At 40.5% G+C, this 23,345-nt stretch overlaps 1 protein-coding gene across 1 annotated transcript in view; it reads right to left on the reverse strand.

Annotated features, from left to right (window-relative positions):
• Positions 1 to 2,159: 2,159 nt before the first annotated feature.
• LOC126094798 (cytochrome P450 6a2-like) overlaps positions 2,160 to 23,345 on the reverse strand; it is a 230,274-nt gene continuing 209,088 nt past the window's right edge. Inside the window, exon 7 of the mRNA XM_049909364.1 lies at positions 2,160 to 2,519. Coding sequence (XP_049765321.1) covers positions 2,338 to 2,519 — 182 coding nt within the window. The 3' untranslated portion in view covers positions 2,160 to 2,337. The remainder of the gene's footprint in view (positions 2,520 to 23,345) is intronic.

Below are 23,345 nucleotides of genomic sequence, written 5' to 3' on the forward strand. Positions count from 1 at the left end.
AGAAATAAAGTGCCGGTACGTCAAGAGCCATAGCTGTGGTCGTATGTGTGCTCTGTGCCTCGCCATCTCGCCGCCTGCCAACCGCCGCATCGATACGAACAGGTTGGAACTTTTAGTACTGTATTCGTATGGACCAGTGTTACTTTTGTTACATACTGTTCAATAACAACTTAAATTTTACCAGAACTGTCCTATCATTTCATTATCCTCTCAATTAACCTAGATAGGGTCCTTTCCAAATGTTGTGCAATCCGAGTGTCCCGAAATGAAAAATTAATGTTTGTGTTAATAATAATTACTTGCAGACCTAACTATGTAAGAATGGTTTTTAAAGAACTGTTTTGTTAATGAACCAATAAATGAATAACGAAGGTCTGACAAAGTTGGAAGATAACTTTGATATTGATTTAGTTATGAAGTTTAATTATTTCGAGACAGATATAATGGTATTTAAATGAGCAGCAAATTAGACAAAAAGAGTAGTAACTCATATATTGGAAGTCTTGAGCGCATAATGATTTCAGTAATCAAATTTTTTTATACAGTGATCATAACAGTTTCAGGGTCCCCCCCCCCCTTTTTTTATTCATTTGAATTCTGAAGTGCTCTAAATTGATTTGACCAGCAAAAGTTAAAGTCAATATAAAAGCCAAAATTTATCAGTGTTTTATCTTTATAAAAACTGACATTGTATGTGTGACTCGAAAGTGCTATTTATAGGGTAACCTATGCCCGATTTTAATCAGATCAATAGACTGTACGAAGTTTTGTAGTGAACATTATAGTGTAGTGTTATGTATTTATTGTTTATCCTTATCAGTACAGAAAGTGAAATTATCCTAAAATTCTACTATATTATGCAGTATTACTACTTGTTGCGTTGCACGAATATCTGCCAACTTGTACAGGGAAGAAACTCAGTTAATGCCTAATTAGGCTGGCGACCGTATTATTAACAAATTGGTAGCATCTTCTGTGTTGTTTTTTTTTGTCCGTCCTGACTTGTAGTGGCATTTCGGACTTATTTGACGTATCATTGTTATTATAGAGTGGGTGTAAGTCTGATTTGCCACCATTTAGGTACACCCGGTCAATATCTATACTAAAATCCTTTCTCATAAGGTGAAGCCCGTTAACTTACCGTAGTACAGGCTTTAATGAGTATCGTGTTCCCTAGGCGCGCGTTACACAACGCGGACGATAAATAGTTGGGAAAAGAAGAGAATAGAAACTTTCGAAATGTGGTGCTACAGAAGAATGCTGAAGATTCGATGGGTAGATCACATAACTAATGAGAAGGTATTGAACAGAATTGGGGAGAAGAGGAGCTTGTGGCACAACTTGACTAGAAGAAGGGACCAGTGGGTGGGACATGTTCTGAGGCATCAAGGGATCACAAATTTAGCACTGGAGGGCAGCGTGGAGGGTAAAAATCGTAGAGGGAGACCAAGAGATGAATACACTAAGCATATTCAGAAGGATGTAGGTTGCAGTAAGTACTCGGATATGAAAAAGCTTGCACAGGATAGAGTAGCATGGAGAGCTGCATCAAACCAGTCTCTGGACTGAAGACCACAACAGCAAGTGATAGTGCTGCCATCCTGCACTCTGTGAGTGGTTATTGCACGTTGACGTCTAAAATAGGCGGTGAACACGTTAATCTCGCTGGATCGTGTATGTTTCGTTAATGCTGCGTATCTCGCATACCTGTCTGTGTATCATTTTCAGGCACGCATCAGAGTATGGCACATTTAGCTAATTATTCTGTAACCGCATTCAGGTTCAGCATGAAACTTTTTCCGACAGGTTTATCAACATGAATTTGCCCATTCTGCAGGTATGCTACATATCCTACAAAAACAATTACAAATGGGAGATTTGATTAAAATATGGCCGGCCTCTGTGACCGAGCGGTTCTAGGCCCTTCAGTCCGGAACCGCGCTGCTGCTGCGGTCGCAGGTTCGAATCCTGCCTCGGACATGGATGTATATGATGTCCTTAGGTTGGTTAGCTTTAAGCAGTTCTAAGTCGAGGGGACTGATGACCTCAGATGTTAAGTCCCGTAGTGCCGTTTAAACCATTTGATTAAAATATGCCACAAAATTAGACAGCAAGCAGTACACAGTTTATTTATTTCAAAATATTATAAGAGTGTATTTTTGCAGTAAAAGTGGAATACAGAACGATTAATGATACACTGCTTGGGGCAGACACGGTGTCTTGTGCTTTTGTAGTGGGAGCCAGCACATCAAACGCCGACAGCTGTCCAGATCAGCCATATGTGGGGTGCACTGTATGCCCGATATGGCTTGGAGCCGTGTCGGGTTATCAGTCAGCCTATGCTGGGGCTGCCTCGTTGCGTCGCGTCACCCTGAGGTAGATGCCGCCCACGGGCGCCATGACGAATGACAGGGGTGCCAACTTTAGCGGCACAGCCGTCTCGGCGCACGTCTCGAAGCGGAACTTCTGCAGCATCGATGCCAGCCCCACTTTGGTCTGCAGTTGCCCGAATCGCATACCTGCCGCAGAACAAAATCCGAAATGTTGAATAATGCCTTAAAATGTCCCTAGAGAACGGAAATATCAACAGTCGTACCGCTGCTGAGTTAGCTAGTAATGCCAGTAGACTTAAATCTGTACATCGACGTAAAGACCCAGGTCCTGGCGGAGTGCCACAACAAACGGTGACATTTCGATTACATCACTCATCAAATGAAATTTGTGACTGGAATTAGGATTTCTTGATTTTTCAGTATGTATCATGTTATATTATATGGAGTGTCACTGGAAGATGCAGAAGTAACTTCAGGCCTGTTTCTAACAGAATTAGCACCCTACTTATTCTTATACATTCCTGATACCAATATCCCTCTTTTCTTTTACGATGTACTTTTTCTTATTTTATTTTATGTTAGTACTGAAAACACGTTAGCAGCGAGCCTCGTGGTCCTTGAGTAGCGTATTTGATCAGTAATCAAAACGGTCTCGGTGCTGGGTTATAGCCCCATCACCGCTTAAATTTTGAATAAAAATGGTCAGCAACAGCGGCCGAAGACTTGCGGTACAAGAAATCGTCCTCATTCAAGCTACGGCCTTGTTAAAGTGGCCTGAGGGGCGGATATACGTTCAGGCCACTCTCTTGCCCTTGGGGTGTAGAACTGGCCCTAAAAGGGGAAGAATCAACAATGACCAACAGCATGAAGAAGCTGAAGGCAATAGCAACCACTGAATTAAAGAAACATAATCCGTATCCACAGGACACGATGCCTGTAATTGAAAAGGTGTCATGACGGACTCTCCATTGACAAATGATTCCCGAGTAGTCACCCATTCGGATACCCAGGAGAGCACTGCCAATGGGGGGAAGACCATGCGAAAGGGACTGAATAACCAACGAAAGAATAACTCTCTACTAGTCGAGGCGTGTAATTTAGTTTCAGCGTGGTAGGGAAGCTTGAAAATCTGAAAAGGGAAATGCAAAGGCCCAGTCTAGATGTAATGCGAGTCAGTGAAGTGAAATGGAAGAAAGGCAAGGATTTCTGGTCAAACGAGTGTAGTGTAATATCAACAGTAATAGAAAATGGTATAAAGAGAGTAGGATTTGTTATGAACAGGGAGGTAGAGGACAGACTGATTTTCTGTGAACAGTTCAGTGATAGGGTCGTCCTCATCAGGTTCGACAGAAAACGGCGGGGAGACATGGGAAGATTTTAGTTAGATTACGTCATGGTCAGTCAGAGAATCCGGACTCATATATTGGATTGGAAGGCATACCCAAGCGCACGTGTAGACCCAGATCACAATGTAGTAATGATGAAGAGTAGATTGAAGTTTAATAGACTAGTCAGGAAGGATCAGTGCGCAAATTATTGGAAGTACTAAGAGAATGAACAAATACGACTGAAGTTCTCTGGTGCTCTAGACACTGCCATATTGAGCTCTTCAGTTGGCAGTATAGCTGAAGAGGAATGGACATCTCTAAGGAGGGCAGTTGCAGAAATTGGAAAGGAAACCATAGGTACAAGGAAGGCCACTGCGAAGAAACCATGGATAACAGATACAATATTTCTGCCGATAGACGAAAGAAGGAAGTACTAATATGTTCAGAGAAATTAAGGAATACAGAGATACAAGTTAATTAGGAACGACATAAACAGGAAGTGCAGGGAAGCTAAGACGAAATGCCTGTTTCAAAAATATGAAGAAATCGAAAAATAAAATATTGTCGGAAGGACGGATTCAGCATACAGGAAAGTCAAAACAACCTTCGGTGAAATTAAAAGTTAGGGCAGTAACATTAAGAGTGCAATGGGAATTACACTGTTAAATGCAGACGAGATAGCGGGTAGGAGGAAAGAGTGAACTGAAGGTCTCTATGAGGGGAAGACTGGTCTGATGACGAGCTAGAAGAAGAAACAGGAGTCGACAAGGATGAGATAGGGGATCCAGTGTTAGAATCAGAATTTAACAGAGCTTTGGAAGAATTTTTTTTTCTAAATTTATACTCCGCAAGCCACCCAACCGTGTGTGGCGGAGGGCACTTTACGTGCCACTGTCATTACCTCCTTTTCCTGTTCCAGTCGCGTATGGTTCGCGGGAAGAACGACTGTCTGAAAGCCTCCGTGCGCGCTCTAATCTCTCTAATTTTACATTCGTGATCTCCTCGGGAGGTATAAGTGGGGGGAAGCAATATATTCGATACCTCATCCACAAACGCACCCTCTCGAAACCTGGCGAGCAAGCTACACCGCGATGCAGAGCGCCTCTCTTCCAGAGTCTGCCACTTGAGTTTGCTAAACATCTCCGCAACGCTATCACGGTTACCAAATAACCCTGTGACGAAGCGCGCCGCTCTTCTTTGGATCTTCTCTATCTCCTCCGTCAACCCGATCTGGTACGGATACCACACTGATGAGCAATACTCAAGTATAGGTCGAACCAGTGTTTTGTAAGCCACTTCCTTTGTTGATGGACTACATTTTCTAAGGACTCTCCCAATGAATCTCAACCTGGTACCCGCCGTACCAACAATTAAGGTCAAATGAGGGAGAAGAAATGGATAACACTCCATCGGAATTTCCATAATCATAGGGGGCAGTGGTAACAAAACGACTGTTCGCGTTGGTCTATAGAATGTATGCGACTGGCGATATACTCTACCAGCAGAGTTTTTGGAAAACATGAACCACTCTATTCAGAAGATAACAAGAGCCGAGAAGAGCGAGAATTATCGCACAATCACGTTAAAAGCTCACGCATCTAAGATGCTGGCAAGAATAACATACACATGAATGGAAAATAAAATTGAGGATCCATTATATGACAATCAGTTTGACTTTAGGAAAGGTGAAGGGACCATAGGCAGTTCAGACATAGCGTTTGATATTGGGTGCCAAACTGAAGAAAAAGTCTAGGCACGTTCATATGACTTGTCGGTCTGGGGAAAGCGACCGACCATGTAAAATTGTGCAAGATGTTTGAAATTCTGAGAAAAATCGGGATAAGCTATAGGGAAAGGCGAGTAACATACAGTATGTACAATAATGAAGAAGGAGCAATAAGACTAGAAGACTACGAACGAAATGTTCGAATTAAAAAAGGTGTAGGAAAGGGATGTAGTCCCTCGTCCCTTCTCGTCAGTCTATACATCGAAGAAGCAATGACGCAAATAAGAAAATGTTTCAAGAGTTGGATTGAAATTCAGGGCGGAAGGAGATCAACGATGAGGTTCGCAGATGACATCACTATCCAAAGTGAAAGTGAAGAACTGCAGGATGTGTTCAATAGAACGAAGAGCCCAATGACTGCAGAATATTGACTGATACTAAATCGAAGAAAGAACAAAGTAATGAGAAGTAGCAGAAATGAGAACAGCTAGGATCTTTACGTTACAATTGGTGATCACGAAGCAGACGAGGTTAAGAAATTCTGCCACCTAGGCAGCAAAATGGCTCTGAGCACTATGGGACTTAAGTACTGCGGTCATCAGTCCCCTAGAACTTAGAAATACTTAAACCTAACTAACCTAAGGACATCACACACACCCATGCCCGAGGCAGGATTCGAACCTGCGACCGTAGCGGTCGCGCGGTTCCAGACTGTAGCGCCTAGAACCGCTCGGCCACTTCGGCCGGCACCTAGACAGCAAAATAACCCATGACGGACGGAGAAAGGAGGACATAAAAAGCAGACTAGGACTGGCGAAAAAGGCATGCTTGCGTAAGAGATGTCTGGAAGTATCTAATATAAGTCTTAACTCGAGAAAGAAATTTCTGAGAATGTACGCTTGGAGCTCAACATTGTATGACGGTGAGACGTGGAATGTGGGAAAACGAGAACAGAAGAGTATCAAGGCCGTAGAGATGTGGTGCTACAGAAAAAGGTTGGAAATTAGGTAAGGAACGAGGATGTTTTCCTCAGAATCATCTGGGAAACACTGACAGAAAGTGGCTGAATGTTAGGACAGCCGTTTAGGGATCAGGAGATAACGTACATGATGCTGGAGGTGGCTGTTGATGATAAAAACTATAGAGGAAGACGGAGTTTGGAATACATCCAACAAATAATTGAGGATGTAGGGGGTAGCTGCTACTCTGAAAAGACTGATGACTGAAAAGAAAAATCATTAACGACTAATTTCATATGAAAGTACTCTGTGACTATATTTCATGATCCACAGTATAGTGTTCCGACTGGTACTGGCAATACTCTCTTCATTTTGAAAGATTTCATATAAAGAAATATTCTTAATGTACTATATCTGTGAACCAAGTGCATGTCAAAAGTTTCACCCGCCTAAAAATTGTTTGTGGATCGACGTAACTTACTTGTATACTCACGCTTCCTCTTGATCTTTCAAGCAACTGTTTTACTTCTTCTGGAAACATAGCGTTCTTATCGGTATCAGACTAAAATTTTCCGTGTTCAGAGTATTCCTCCTTAAAATGTAAGTCTTACTAAAATTCAGTGCTATAGTTACGGGGCCCCGAACCTTCCGTTTGCGATAAATTATATTGTTATTTAAATAAACCGTTCATTTATCAGTTATTACAATTAGAATGACATATTTTCTAGAAATTTCCTCGCGAGCCTTGGGAATGCCCATGACTATTAAAAGTATTCTCCTGCAAGAGACTACATTGACATTTTATAATTACTCAGCTTATATCTGAACAAATTTACTTCACTGTCTATTGTATCCTTGTATCGTAAATTTTCACTATCTTTTATGTTATGTTAAGGGGCAGCCGAACAGAAGCAAGAATGTAAACTGTTTATTATTTCAAAAGTAATCGCCATAACTGTTGTTCAAGAATGAATTAACTGATGAAATTGTCAATACTGTCTTTCAGAAAATTACTAAGTGGTTCCTTGTAAACGGACTCTCACTGAATTTTGATAAGACACAGTACATACAGTTCTGTACAGTGAATGGTATGACGCCATTAATAAATATAGACCTTAATCTGAAGCATATAGCTAAGGTAGAATATTCCAAATTTTTAGGTGTGTCCATTGATGAGAGATTAAATTGGAAGAAACACATTGATGATCTGCTGAAACGTTTGAGTTCAGCTACTTATGCAATAAGGGTCATTGCAAATTTTGGTGATAAACATCTTAGTAAATTAGCTTACTACGCCTATTTTCACTCATTGCTTTCATATGGCATCATATTTTGGGGTAATTCATCACACATAAAAGGGTGAATTATACTGGCACTAAAGTCTTTGGTCACTTACCAAATAGTATCAAAAGTCTGACAGATAACCAACAAGTATTTAAGACGAAATTAAAAGAATTTCTGAATGACAACTCCTTCTACTCCATAGAGGAATTTTTAAATATAAATTAAGAAAAAAAAATATTGTTGTTGTTGTTGTGGTCTTCAGTCCCGAGACTGGTTTGATGCAGCTCTCCATGCTACTCTATCCTGTGCAAGCTTCTTCATCTCCCAGTACCTACTGCAACCTACATCATTCTGAATCTGCTTAGTGTATTGATCTCTTGGTCTCCCTCTACGATTTTTACCCTCCACGCTGCCCTCCAATGCTAAATTTGTGATCCCTCGATGCCTCAGAACATGTCCTACCAACCGATCCCTTCTTCTAGTCAAGTTGTGCCACAAACTTCTCTTCTCCCCGATCCTATTCAATACCTCCTCATTAGTTACGTGATCTACCCACCTTATCTTCAGCATTCTTCTGTAGCACCACATTTCGAAAGCTTCTATTCTCTTCTTGTCCAAACTAGTTATCGTCCATGTCTCACTTCCATACATGGCTACACTCCATACAAATACTTTCAGAAACGACTTCCTGACACCTAAATCTATATTCGATGTTAACAAATTTCTCTTCTTGAGAAACGCTTTCCTTGCCATTGCCAGTCTACATTTTATATCCTCTCTACTTCGACCATCATCGGTTATTTTACTCCCTAAATAGCAAAACTCCTTTACTACTTTAAGTGTCTCATTTCCTAATCTAATTCCCTCAGCATCACCCGACTTAATTTGACTACATTCCATTATCCTCGTTTTGCTTTTGTTGATGTTCATCTTATATCCTCTTTTCAAGACACTGTCCATTCCGTTCAACTGCTCTTCCAAGTCCTTTGCTGTCTCTGACAGAATTACAATGTCATCGGCGAACCTCAAAGTTTTTATTTCTTCTCCATGAATTTTAATACCTACTCCGAATTTTTCTTTTGTTTCCTTTACTGCTTGCTCAATATACAGATTGAATAACATCGGGGAGAGGCTACAACCCTGTCTCACTCCTTTCCTAACCACTGCTTCCCTTTCATGCCCCTCGACTCTTATAACTGCCATCTGGTTTCTGTACAAATTGTAAATAGCCTTTCGCTCCCTGTATTTTACCCCTGCCACCTTCAGAATTTGAAAGAGAGTATTCCAGTCAACATTGTCAAAAGCTTAAAAAAAAAAAAAAAAAAAAAAAAAAAAAAAATAAAAAATAAAAATAAAAAAAAACACAAAAAAGTAAAAAGTTGATATATTAACTTAAGTATGTTGTTAAATTAAATTAATTATGTCATGTATTGGAAACTTTGACTCGTTCCACATCATTACGAAATATCGTATTCATGATCCATGGAACTAGTATTAATCTAATCTAATCTAATCTAATCTGAATCAAGGGTGGTCAATGCCTTCACGAAAAAATGTTCGCAGTAGCCTATGGGACCATGACTGTACACAGGCCTGTTCCTATTCGTTCGACGCAACTCGACGCGCATCAGTGCCTTTCTTCAGGGATCCATAGTTGTGGAAATCGCATGGAGAGAGGTGGGGAAGATCTGGAGATCGTTTTGACTAAGCTGCAGAAGTTTCGCTGGGAAGCGGTACATGTCATCTATAAAGTCTCAGATATCTCCACATGCGGGTTTTCCTAATTTTCGGAGACCTGAAGTAAGACATTAGTGGCCGTCGATTGGCTTTGGGTGAAGAGGTGCACGCTTGGTTAGAATCTTGTTCCGTAGGCAACCTCAAACATTTATTCACGAAGGCATTGACCATCTTGCCTCACAGTGGGATAAAAGTATTAACAGTTACGGCACTTAATTACAATTTCGCCAAGTTTTTTTTCCCATCAGTGTCGTTTTTACTTGACTGTGTCTTAAAATGCACGTATATTTCACCGCTTTCTAAAGGCTGTGTTACGCGCAAAGCTCAGGCAATTGCGAATAAACATTTGAAGTGCATAGTTACTGAGTGCCATTTTGTCAGCGCCCGTTAATTGAAATGTATACATCTGTATAAGTTCTGAACAGTACGTAGTCTTCATAGAGTGCTCAGCCAGTGTTCAGTTCATTAGTTTTCAGTCCCGGTGAAGATACGTAGTGATCATTTCCACTTGTGGACTTTACGAATTTCCTGCTAATCTGGGGAGCCTACCCGTCTGTGTAACGTTACTGACGCGCATACGTTCTAAAGGATGATCACCTTGCTCCGTAAGTTACACGATTCAAGGAAGCGTGTTGATGCCCTTGCTGTTCTTGTGCATCAATGTTGTGGGAGAAAATATTAATAGATAGATTTAACTGTACATAGACTTAACTGGAATGAAGTACTATCTGAAAATACTTGCGCAAATATTTAGTCAGACACTGATGAGATTCGAAGGTAGTGTCATAAGTAGGCATGTTTTTCACAAAGTTGTGTTATCCACTGAAATGCTCACGGAGAGACAGAATAAAATACGTCACGGATCCATGAAGATAGACCTCGATTATCCTACGAAAGGCTGTTCAAAAAGGTTCAAAGACCAGTTCAAAGACCAGTATTTTAAACTCAAAATCATCTAAGAATCCTCAGAAACGACAACGACCGAATTATATTGGTACCGCGCCAATCCTCGCCGAACAGCCCTGTGATTCGCAGGGCACATTTACAAATGCCGAGACCGGATTTCGTATTTCTCTCTCTCTCTCTCTCTCTCTCTCTCTAACAAACTATCTCCCTCCCGCTCTCTCTCTCTCTCTCTCTCTCTCTCTCTCTCTCTCTGTGTGTGTGTGTATGTGTGTGTGTGTGTGTGTGTGTGTTTGTGTGTGTGTGTTTGTGTGTGAGTGTGTGTGTATGCGTGTGTGTGTGTGTGTCTGCCTGCGAGCACACACACACACACACACACACACACACACACACACACACACACACATATATATATACACGCTTACACACACACACTGAAATGCCACTAGTTAAAATCCGATTCATAATTTTTCCCCTACAGTTCCATTCTAATTATTGCTACACAGTCCGTGCGAAATTTTGTACGCGGGACATTGTAACGAATTACGAACTACCAATCTGGACTCTCGTCATCTAGGTGTAACGGAATTTAATTGAAACTGTAATCGGATTTTTGCTGTACTGACATGAGAAATTCGATTCATTTTGCAGTTGACGCCATCGATATGTAACTGAAAAAAAAAAACTGCCTCACAGAGGAAATGTAGCGATGTTTAAGTCGTAACTGAAACTTGTGTAATTTTAAAATGATCTCAGCTCACGCAGGTATGCTACGTATGTACGTATGATCGTCAGTTAACTCTGACGTCAGTTTCCTCAAAGTCTTTGCTTCTCCTGCTCTTGGTGGTTCCACTAACATTTATGGCAGAGTGTGTCAGCTACTTAAGCTCCTGATTTTGTTCATTTGTAAGTACTCTGTACGTAATAAATCTTACTGCAGCTGGGCATTGGAGCAAAACTCTTTAAAAAGTGCCAAAAAGATTATGACATTCAGATATAGATGGGCCAGAAAGGTAGATAAAATGTATCTATATCTATATCATCATCTACATGATTACTCTGCAATTCACAATTAAGTGCCTGACAGTGAATGAATTGAACCACTTTATAGCTATTTCTATACCGTTTCACTCTCTAATCTCTGGTGTACAGATAGGACGCGTGTAATTTCATTTCTAGAAGTAAGAAACTAGTCATTTACTATATACGCTGCTCTGAGAAATTGGAAGTAGAGCTAGGTAAAGTAATATATCTTCTTAACTACTTGGTACTAACACGAATTCTTTACAGACGAATGGAAAAAAACTGGTAGAAGCCGACCTCGGGGAAGATCAGTTTGGATTCCGTAGAAATATCTGAAGACGTGAGGCAATACTGACCCTACGACTTATCTTAGAAGAAAGATTAAGGAAATGCAAACCTACGTTTCTATTATTTGTAGACTTAGAGAAAGCTTTTGACAATGTTAACTGGAATACTCTCTATCTAATTCTAAAGGTGGCAGGGGTAAAATACAGGGAGCGAAAGGCTATTTACAATTTGTACAGAAACCAGATGGCAGTTACAAGAGTCGAGGGGCATGAAAGGGAGAATGGTAGGGAAGGGAGTGAGACAGGGCTGTAGCCTCTCCCCGATGTTATCCAATCTGTATATTGAGCAAGCAGTAAAGGAAACAAAAGAAAAATTCGGAATAGGTATTAAAATCCATGGAGAAGAAATAAAAACTTTGAGGTTCGCCGATGACATTGTGATTCTGTCAGAGACAACAAAGGTCTTGGAAGAGCAGTTGAACGGAATGGACAGTGTCTTGAAAGGAGGATATAAGATTAACGTCAACAAAAGTAAAACGAGGATTATGGAATGTAGTCGAATTAAGTCAGGTGATGCCGAGGGAATTAGATTAGGAAATGAGACACTTAAAGTAGTAAAGGTGTTTTGCTATTTGGGGAGCAAAATAACTGATGATGGTCGAAGTAGAGAAGATATAAAATATAGACTGGCAATGGTAAGGAAAGCGTTTCTGAAGAAGAGAAATTTGTTAACATCGAGTATAGATTTAAGTCCAAAATTGTTAAGGCTTTTGTGGCCACTTGTTGACAAACTGCCTATTGGCTTCTGTCTCGGGTTCTTCGGCCGACGTTCATCTAATGATTTTTCTGACGTTTCGCCAGCACGAGTGGTTGGCTTTATCAAAGCTTCACCCTCCATTGCCGGTGGTGAACTGGAGGCGAGCTCGCGGCCGCAGACTGCCATACATTCCCAGAGTGACGGACAGAATCGGCCGTATATTACGCAAACATGGCGTAAAGACGATTTTCAAACCGACAAGGAAGATCAAAGAGTGTCTTAGATCGGCGAAGGAGAAAAGAGACCCATTTGCAATGTCGGGAATATACCGTATACCATGCACATGCGGAAAAGTTTATGTCGGAATGACTGGACGATCCATTAACACCAGGATCAAAGAGCATAAGCGACATTGCAGCTTGGGGCAGGTGGAGAAATCGGCCGTGGCAGAGCACGCACTGAATGAGACCGACCACGTAATAAAATTCGCTGATCCGGAAGTTCTGGCTGTAGAGAAGCACTATCACACGCGCTTATTCAGAGAACCTGTAGAAATCCAAAAACACGCGAACAGTTTCAACAAGAAAGAGGAAAGCCTTAAGGTAAACGTATCCTGGCTTCCCGTACTGCAGCGAACGACCGTCGCAGGTAGCAAGAGGAGAACCGCACCGGAAATGACCGCGGAGAAGCCCTCGGACGTTGGCGCGCCAGGTACATATAGTCTGCGGCCGCGAGCTCGCCTCCAGTTCACCAACGGCAGTGGAGGGTGAAGCTTTGATAATGCCAGCCATTCGTGCTGGCGAAACGTCAGAAAAATCATTAGATGAACGTCGGCTGAAGAACCCGAGACAGAACCCATAGATTTAAGTGTCAGGAAGTCGTTTCTGAAAGTATTTGTATGGAGTGTAGCCATGTATGGAAGTGAAACATGGACAATAAATAGTTTGGACAATAAGAGAATAGAAGCTTTTGAAATGTGATGCTACAGAAGAATGCTGAAGATTAGATGGGTAGATCACATGAGGAGGTATTGAACAGAATTGGGGAGAAGAGGAGTTTGTGGCACAACTTAACAAGAAGAAGGGACCGGTTGGTAGGACATGTTCTGAGGCATCAATTGATCACCAGTTAGTATTGGAGGGCGGCGTGGAGGGTAAAAAAACGTAGAGGGAAGCCAAGAGATGAATACACTAAGCAGATTCAGAAGGATGTAGGTTGCAGTAAGTGCTGGTAGATGAAGAAGCTTGCACAGGATAGAGTAGCATGGAGAGCTGCATCAAACCAGTCACAGGACTGAAGACCACAACAACAACTACTACTACTTGGTTGAAATGACTGGAGATGCCGGTACGTGTTGCCAGAGACCTCCCAGTCATGCACAGATAGTTGCACGTCGCACGACATGAGATCAGCGAGACTAGAGCGCCAATTTTGAAACTGGACCCACAACACAAGGCAGCTGAAGGAACAGGGAAAGACAGTATATGTCAGTCAGGGAAGAGTCACTGTGCGCTGTGGTGTGTTCGTCATTGCAGCATGGGCTGCGGACATTTGACCACACGCGGTAGAGTCATTGGCAAACTGGAATAAACGATAAGTTTGACGAGTGCAGCCTAGGAGTTTGGTATTCCTCACAGCACTTTCGCGTGCATGGCGACCGTTTCGAACCACAGGCACTGCAGCCTGTAGCAGAGGGCAGGATATACAACAGTCAGCTAAAACAGCAGACGATTGCGACTTTCAGCAGCACGCAAAAAGGGACCGGCACCGAACGGCGGGTGCAATTGCAACTATATTTAACGGGGCTGCAGACCACGAGATTTCACGCCCCACTGTGTCACCGAGACTTCATGAAGGTGGTCTCTCTGCCCAGTGACCAGTGCCCTGTGTTTCGTTGACACTCACGCATCGGCGGCAACGTTTCTAACAGTGCCAAGAGCTTAGGTATTGGACTAACGATGAGTGTAGTCGCGTTCTCTTCCCAGACGAGCGGAGATTTAGTCTGAGCAGTGCTTCTGGACGTACCGCCATATGGCAAGTGATGGGTGCATGTAATGCACCTATGAATATCGTTGGACGTGGTCCCTTTTGTGGCCCAGTGTTATGGTGTGTGGATGCATAATGTTACATGGACGTACTGACATCCTAGTACTTCAAGCCGGTATATTCATCTGCCAAAATTACTGTGTCATTCTATTCCTCCCCCAAGTGTGTCTTTTCAGGGGTGGATTAGGTACTAACTTAGTTTTCATGGATGACAAACCTCGGCCGCATCGCTAAGTTTCGTTTGAGGAACTTCTGAAACGAGAGGTCATTCGACAGTGGTCAGGCTTTGCCCCTTTTCCCGGAGTACGTTGCAGAGTACGAGGTGCATTCAAGTTCTAAGGCCTCCGATTTTTTTTCTCCGGACTGGAAAGAGATAAAAACATGCGCATTGTTTTAAAATGAGGCCGCGTTCATTGTCAATACGTCCGAGAGATGGCAGCACCGTACGGCAGATGGTTACCGCCAGCGGCGAGCGTGAGAACTGTTTTAAATACTTAAAATGGCGACGTTTTCCTTACTTGAACAGCGTGCAATCATTCGTCTTCTGAATTTGCGTGGTGTGAAACCAATTGAAATTCATCAACAGTTGAAGGAGACATGTGGTGATGGAGTTATGGATGTGCCGAAAGTGCGTTCGTGGGTGCGACAGTTTAATGAAGGCAGAACATCGTGTGACAGCAAACCGAAACAACCTCGGGCTCACACAAGCCGGTCTGAAGACATGATCGAGAAAGTGGAGAGAATTGTTTTGGGGGATTGCCGAATGACTGTTGATCAGCTCGCCTCCAGAGTTGGCATTTCTGTGGGTTCTGTGCACACAATCCTGCATGACGACCTGAAAATGGGAAAAGTGTCATCCAGGTGGGTGCCACATATGATGACGGACGCCCACATGGCTGAATGTGTGGCATGTTGCCAATCAATGTTGACGCACAACGACAGCATGAATGGGACTTTCTTTTCGTCGGTTGTGACAATGGATGAGACGTAGATGCCATTTTTCAATCCAGAAACAAAGCGCCAGTCAGCTCAATGGTAGCACACAGATTCACCGCCACCAAAACAATTTCGGGTAACCGCCAGTGCTGAAAAAATGATGGTGTCCATGTTCTGGGACAGCGATGGCGTAATCCTTACCAATTGCGTTCCAAAGGGCACTACGGTAACAGGTGCATCCTACGAAAATGTTTTGAAGAACAAATTCCTTCCTGCACTGCAACAAAAACGTCCGGGAAGGGCTGCGCGTGTGCTGTTTCACCAAGACAACGCACCCGCACATCGAACTAACGTTGCGCAACAGTTTCTTCGTGATAACAACTTTGAAGTGATTCCTCATGCTCCCTACTCACCTGACCTGGCTCCTAGTGACTTTTTGCTTTTTCCAACAATGAGAGACACTCTCTGTGGCCGCACATTCACCAGCCGTGCTGCTATTGCCTCAGCGATTTACCATTGGTCAAAACAGACTCCTAAAGAAGCCTTCGCCGCTGCCATGGAATCATGGCGTCAGCGTTGTGAAAAATGTGTACGTTTGCAGGGCGATTACGTCGAGAAGTAACGCCAGTTTCATCGATTTCGGGTGAGTAGTTAATTAAAAAAAAATCGGAGGCCTTAGAACTTGAATGCACCTCGTATGTATTGCTGACTGTGGTGTTTACACAACCTATTAAGAAACATGTCCCACATTTGTAATGTCCAGGGGATCATCGTAAATCGCGATGACTTAACTGTAATTCTTGATTTTGAATAAAGGCATTTGTGTTCATTTCATCCTTCTTTCAGTCACTTTGTCTCTCACACCAAAGCAATTCTTCTTATGTATGGTCCCGATTTTATCGAGCTGCATCTTAATTGGTGGTGACACATCACCGAAAGTCACTTTTGCCCTTAAGGTTTGCACACCAGTGCATTATCGGGTAGGGGCATGGACTAAGACGATACCTCAACAAAATGAAGTACGTTTTAAAGAGACGTTCAAGAACGTTATTTTGCTTAGCTGTGTATGAAATACGGGACAAACACTTGAAACTGTCTATTTAAGGCTCGCACAATTAATTTCAGCAAGAAATACACTTTAAACCAACAGAGAATATTACTAGGGTATGAATGGGCCGTGCTTCAGTCATTTCGGGTTGTCCGAACTGTGTTACGAACTCGTGATTGTAGAGAACAAAGGTCTTCGATACTGGAATTAACATAAGTTATTGAAAAACTATGTGGCACCGTTTACGTATCTATGACAGAACTCATTTTAGGGGGGATGGGAATAAGAGAATAAATTTTTTTCTATCATTGCTGTCTTTCGTGTGAATAACGCCTTATTGCAGTCCTCCATGTTATTCTGATAATGTTCTGTGCGCATAGCTTCCACAGCCTGTATCCTCTCGAACGTGTTTACATTCGTCAAGCATTTTTCTACCACTCCATTGTTCACTCCACACAGTTTCCTCTACTAACGGGTTAATTACGTCTTATTTTAGTTCTATTGTGTTCTATTTTTTGTCTCCAGTTCTGTTCTGCACCTCTTTGCGAGTTATTCCGTCCGTCCATTCATAATATTTTCAGCATTCTCACCGTCATCATATTTCCAAAACGTGTCGTCTTATCTGTGCCACTTACCACGCCCATTTCACTCTAGACGAAGACAGTCTAACACTTCAGAACTCTAAAAGAATAGTTTGATCTCTCAATGAAACCTTCAGCATTCTTCCGCAGTATCACATTTCCAAAGATTTTTCTCTCAGCTTATCAGTAACATTTATTGCTCTCGTTTCGCTTCTATGTAATATTCTTTCAGAAAACTGCTTCCAACACTTCAGAGTTTCGAAGAATTCATATAAGTCTACATCGTCAAATATGCTTTCTAAATCTACAAATCCTGTAAATGTTGAATTATTTTTCTTGCCCCTATTTTCAAAATCAATTGCTGAATCAGCATTTTCTCACATATTCCCGCATTCTTCTGGAATCCCAATTGATCTTCCACCAAGGTAGCTTCTGTCACTTATTCTATTCATCTGTAGATAATTTTTACAAGCATGACGTATGAAGTTGAAGCTGGGTAACAATCATATCAGTCAACAAGTGTCTTCATTGGCGTTGGGATAACTACGTTATTCAAAAAGTAACACATGAACTGTCTCTTTTAATGCCTGGTCAACAGGAGAATTAAATTCCGTGAAATGACATTTTCAGCATGCGGCACATCTTTATTAAAATAGTTGCTCAAGATTCGCGCACCGAGGGTTCCGTACAAACTATTCTATGCAGATACTTCATCCAGTCCGGAAACCGAGGATCTCGACGATTATTGCCTGTTATCGATACTGGCAAGATATCGGTTACGGGAATTCAAGACGTTACCAAAATCTCTACAGAAGTTCATGAGAGTAACTCAGACACACAAAAAGAAATGAACGAGGGACCTCAGTTTATATCTGTAGAGAGAGAAAATTTAATAAAAATTTATTATTTATGTACTAGAACACGACCGCCACTTTCATTTTAGGTTTTCATGCAGTAATATATTTTCATTACGCTTTTGACGGGATATGAATGCCTTGTAATCTCAAATGTAAATAAATTCCACTTTCACAACTTTCGGATATTTTCCCTTATTTGTACTGTCAAACCTTGGTTATTGGCATACTTCATGGGAGGGGGGGGGGATACGGGGGTATTAACTATTGTCTGATTGCACTGAAGGGCAATGCTCTAAGGAAGGTTTGTAACAACTAGGTCAACTAGGTGATTGGGGCGTACCCTATCCTAACACCTAACGTATCTGACAGCAAGAAAGAGTAGTGACCCAGAAACTATCGAACATTATAAAAACTACTGCGTTATATTAAGAAAAGTTATTAAAAAATCCAGAATTATGTGTATCATGTCTGAAATCAGCAACTCTGATAATAAAATTAAAACAATTTGGAATATTATTAAAAGAGAAACAGGTCAACCAAGAGCACAGGAAGACAGTATTACCATCAAATCGAATGAAAACTTTACGAACAAAAAGTCAGAAGTTGAAAATATTTTTAATAATTATTTTCTAAATGTTGTGGATATAGTAGGATCCAGCTGTTCATTAGAAGATGCTAGGCTGTTAATGGAAGAGGCCATACCTATGCAATTTGATACAATTGAAATCTCACCCACTTCTCACTCTGAAATTAGAAAAATAATAAACTTGCTTAAAAGCAAAAACTCACATGGAATTGATGGCATTTCCAGCAAAATACTAAAAGCTTGTTCTCAACAGATAAGTAAGATTCTCAGCCATCTGTGTAATAGCTCTCTGGAACAAGGCATTTTCCCTGATAGACTGAAATATGCTATTGTTATACCTTTGTATAAAAAGGGGGATAGATCTGATGTCAACAATTACCGTCCAATCTCCCTTCTAACAGCTTTATCCAAAATTTTTGAGAAAGTAATGTATTCAAGAGTAGCTTCACATATCTGTAACAATGAAGTACTAACAAAATGTCAGTTGGGTTTCCAGAAAGGTTTTTCAACAGAAAATGCCATATATGCTTTCACCAATCAAATTTTGAATGATCTGAATAACCGAACACCACCCATTGGGATTTTTTGTGACCTCTCAAAGGCTTTTGATTGTGTAAATCATGAAATTCTGCTAGACAAGCTCAAGTATTGTGGCATGAGTGGGACAGTGCACAAATGGTTTAATTCGTACCTAACTGGAAGAGTGCAGAAAGTTGAAATAAGTAGTTCTCATAATATGCAAAGATCAGCACATTCCTCAAACTGGGGAACTATCAAGAATGGGGTTCCACAAGGGTCAGTCTTGGGTCCTTTGCTGTTTTTAATATATATTAATGACTTGCCATTCTATATTCATGAAGAGGCAAAGTTAGTTCTCTTTGCTGATGATACAAGTATAGTAATCACACCTGACAAACAAGAATTAACTGATGAATTTGTCAATACTGTCCTTCAGAAAATTACTAAGTGGTTCCTTGTAAACGGACTCTCACTGAATTTTGATAAGACACAGTACATACAGTTCCGTACAGTGAATGGTATGACGCCATTAATAAGTATAGACCTTAATCAGAAGCATATAGCTAAGGTAGAATATTCCAAATTTTTAGGTGTGTCCATTGATGAGAGATTAAATTGGAAGAAACACATTGATGATCTGCTGAAACGTTTGAGTTCAGCTACTTATGCAATAAGGGTCATTGCAAATTTTGGTGATAAACATCTTAGTAAATTAGCTTACTACGCCTATTTTCACTCGTTGCTTTCATATGGCATCATATTTTGGGGTAATTCATCACTGAGGAATAAAGTATTTATTGCACAAAAGCGTGTAATCAGAATAATAGCTGGAGTCCACCCAAGATCGTCCTGCAGACATTTATTTAAGGATTTAGGGATATTCACAGTAGCTTCTCAGTATATATACTCTCTTATGAAATTTGTTATTAACAACCAAACCGAATTCAAAAGTAATAGCAGTGTGCATAACTACAATACTAGGAGAAAGGATGATCTTCACTATTCAAGATTAAATCTAACTTTGGCACAGAAAGGGGTGAATTATACTGGCACTAAAGTCTTTGGTCACTTACCAAATAGTATCAAAAGTCTGGCAGATAACCAACAAGTATTTAAGAAGAAATTAAAAGAATTTCTGAATGACAACTCCTTCTACTCCATAGAGGAATTTTTAGATATAAATTAAAAAAAAATTTAAAAAAAATAAAAATTAAAAAATTAAAAAAAATGAAAAATTTGTTATATTAACTTAAGTATGTTGTTAAATTAACTTAATTATGTCATGTATTGGAAAATTTGACTCGTTCCACATCATTACGAAATATCGTATTCATGATCCATGGAACTAGTATTAATCTAATCTAATCTAATCTAATCTAATTCTGTTTCAGTCATGAAACTAAATTATTTTCAAAAGATCATTACTGCTATCACAATTTTGTAAGACTCTAATACTGACTATGTAAGTTACCAATAATTTCTTTTTCTCAATTAGTACCATTAATGCAGTGGAGATTAAAGGTTCTTCACATAGTTCACCCTCTACACACATATTTTGTGCTTTTTCTCGTACTTTGGTGATGATCAAAGTGAGACGTATACATAACAAATGCCAAATATCTCAAGAAAATGTCTTCCACATGTTGTAAATAGTACCTGCAGTAGTCCATGAATGGCTCCATTACTCACTTATAAACAGATAAACGAACTAATTGACAACACGACACAGCTGTAACTACGTAAGGATTACTATAGTGCTGTACACTGTGTTATTATTATTACTACTATTATTATTATTAGAGTGGTTAGACACAAAGCACTAACAGCCTGAATTCTTCCAATTTCTGCCAATTCAGAAGCAAGGAGCGCCGCAATTTTGAATCTGTAAGTATAAAGCACACATCTGACCTAGTTTGACTGTAAGTGGGATTGCAGTGTGCAGGTAAAGGAAGTACCGCGTTGTGGAGGAGTAACGCAGGGAAGTATGTTTTGAAACAAATGTCTACTTCACTGTGGATCGCTATTTCTCTTATCTGAGAAGGAGTTTCGGGTAGCACTTTTGATGCACCACGAATCACTTCGTCAGTCTATCTAATAGCCATCCCTTTCTCTCACACACACACACACGCAACACACAAACACAAACTAAATATCATTCATCTTTCATAATTTAAAAGAAAAGAAGTGTTCCAAAGAAAACCTTTCTTTCTACAGTTTAATTAGGTGATGAAGTTGGTGATAATAAGGGGAGGGGGGTCAACCGACGAAAGTGTGCGGCGTGGGGGACAAGGCGGGGATATTAGCTTGTGTTTGATTGCACTGAAGGACAATGCTCTAAGAAAGGTTTGGAACAACTAGGTGATGGGGGTGTACCCTATATGATGGGATGAATGAGTTTGTCAGTATCAAAATATGAGACTTGAAGTAATTTTTAGCTGCATTGACTCACAAGCTTACACTTTTTACACAGCCAAGGGACCATGGACGTTAGTATATAGCATAAATTAGCACTTTATACGCCTGTCCGTTTCTGATTGAATAGGGATTTAACAGACGTACAGACACACAAAAAGATAAAAAATTCAAGATAATACTTTTTCGTGTTATAAAAATAAACAATATTCCAGGTTTCTCCTTTACTTCCTGCCAAATTTCATGGTTGTAGGTCAGCTGTATGTACACTATAGCTTTTCATGTGTGGGTCTACCAGTATCAAAATATGTGACATAAATGGAAGTATCTGCTAACTACATTGACTTAGAGGCTTAAATGTCTCACAACGTCAGATCACCACAGACATTAGTATGTGACAATTCTGTCAACTTGATAGCCTCCACATTCATGAGAGAAAGTGGTATTTAACACATGGACAGACAGTTTGATAAAAATGACAATTTTTTTTCTGTGATATGACGCCAACTAAACAAATTTCGGAATTTTTTCTGTACTTGTACAAAGAAACCCAGCGTTTTGCCAAATTTTATGATTGTAGGTCAACTGGAATGTACCCTGTGAGTTTTGAGACATGAGTTTGAGAGTACCAAAACATGTGACATAAACTTACGTTGACCTAGAAGCTAAAATTTTCTGCCCAGCAAAGTGACGGTAGACTATAATATGTGACATAAATTTCCATTTGATACGTCGATTCCTTCCTGCGAAAAACGGTTATTAACAGTCGGACAGACAGATAGATGGACAACAAAGGGATCGTTTAAGGATTTTGTTGTTACCAGTCGAAGAATGGGACCCTGAGAAAGACGAACAAAAATCTAGAAACCGTTTATTTTTTGTCACACGTGAAACTAAATTAACCTGAACCGCCAGTATAGCTAACTTAACTATTAGGCACAATAATCAGTAACGACTTTATAGTTGAAAACATTTTGGTCTGCTTTGCGTATATGCTCAGTTTCATACATTTGTTGTAGGAAATAACCAACATCGTTGAAAAACATTTTTAAAAAACGCGGATAAAGCTGCACTATCAAAGCAGACTAAGTGGGCTAAGTATTCTCCTATTTCAGAATTGTAACACAGCAAATGTTTTCGGTATTCGTCAGGGAAATAACATGTCAACATTTCCCCTAAATGTCCAGAAGCTATATGCACACGAAACACATAATCGATGGTTGTGTACAGAAATATTGTCAGCAAGTGAATACTCAAGATTAGGAGCAAGTACGATGAGTACTCGAGATTAGGAGCAGGTACGACATATTTTGCAAGCGTTGTACGGATAAATGAACATGTCAAAAATAAGATGTGTTAACGGTAGGAGATGAATGGATAAAGACAATTAATCGTACAGATAACGAATTATTGTTTGCTGACCAATAAGAGGAACCAGAATTTGTGGTGGATGTCACTAAAGAGTATCTAGTCAAGCTAAATTCACGAAAAGCCAAGGTAACGAGATTCCAAAAACATTAAGATGTCATCAGAATATGATAAGAAAATCTCTTGAAAAAAGAAAATCTATAAGAAACTTTGGAAGCTTGGTGGTTAAAATATAGTGTAATCTTTGTGGACGAAATCTGAAACAGAATATATAGGTAAAATGGCTTGTAACAGCTGATAGATTTGTTGACGTCGAAAACTATACCAATTAGCTGTAGAGACAGACTTTTCATGTGGTTTGCATGGAGTGTAGTAATATGTGGTAACCAATCTTGCACAATAAAAAACGAATATGATGACAACAAAAATTATAAGCGTAAGTAAAACATCTCTGCTGGGACGCACACTGAGGTGGCAAAACTCATGGATTAGCGATGTACACATGTAGAGATGGCTGTAGTACTGCGTACGCGAGATATGGGTAAAAGGGCAGTCCATTGGCGGAGCCGTCATTTGTATTCAGGTGACACCTGTGAAAAGGTTTTCGACGTGATTATGGTCACACGAGGGGAATTAACAGACGTTGAGCGCGGAA

This window comes from Schistocerca cancellata, chromosome 8 (genome assembly GCF_023864275.1).
Source record: "Schistocerca cancellata isolate TAMUIC-IGC-003103 chromosome 8, iqSchCanc2.1, whole genome shotgun sequence".
NCBI lineage: Eukaryota > Metazoa > Arthropoda > Insecta > Orthoptera > Acrididae > Schistocerca > Schistocerca cancellata.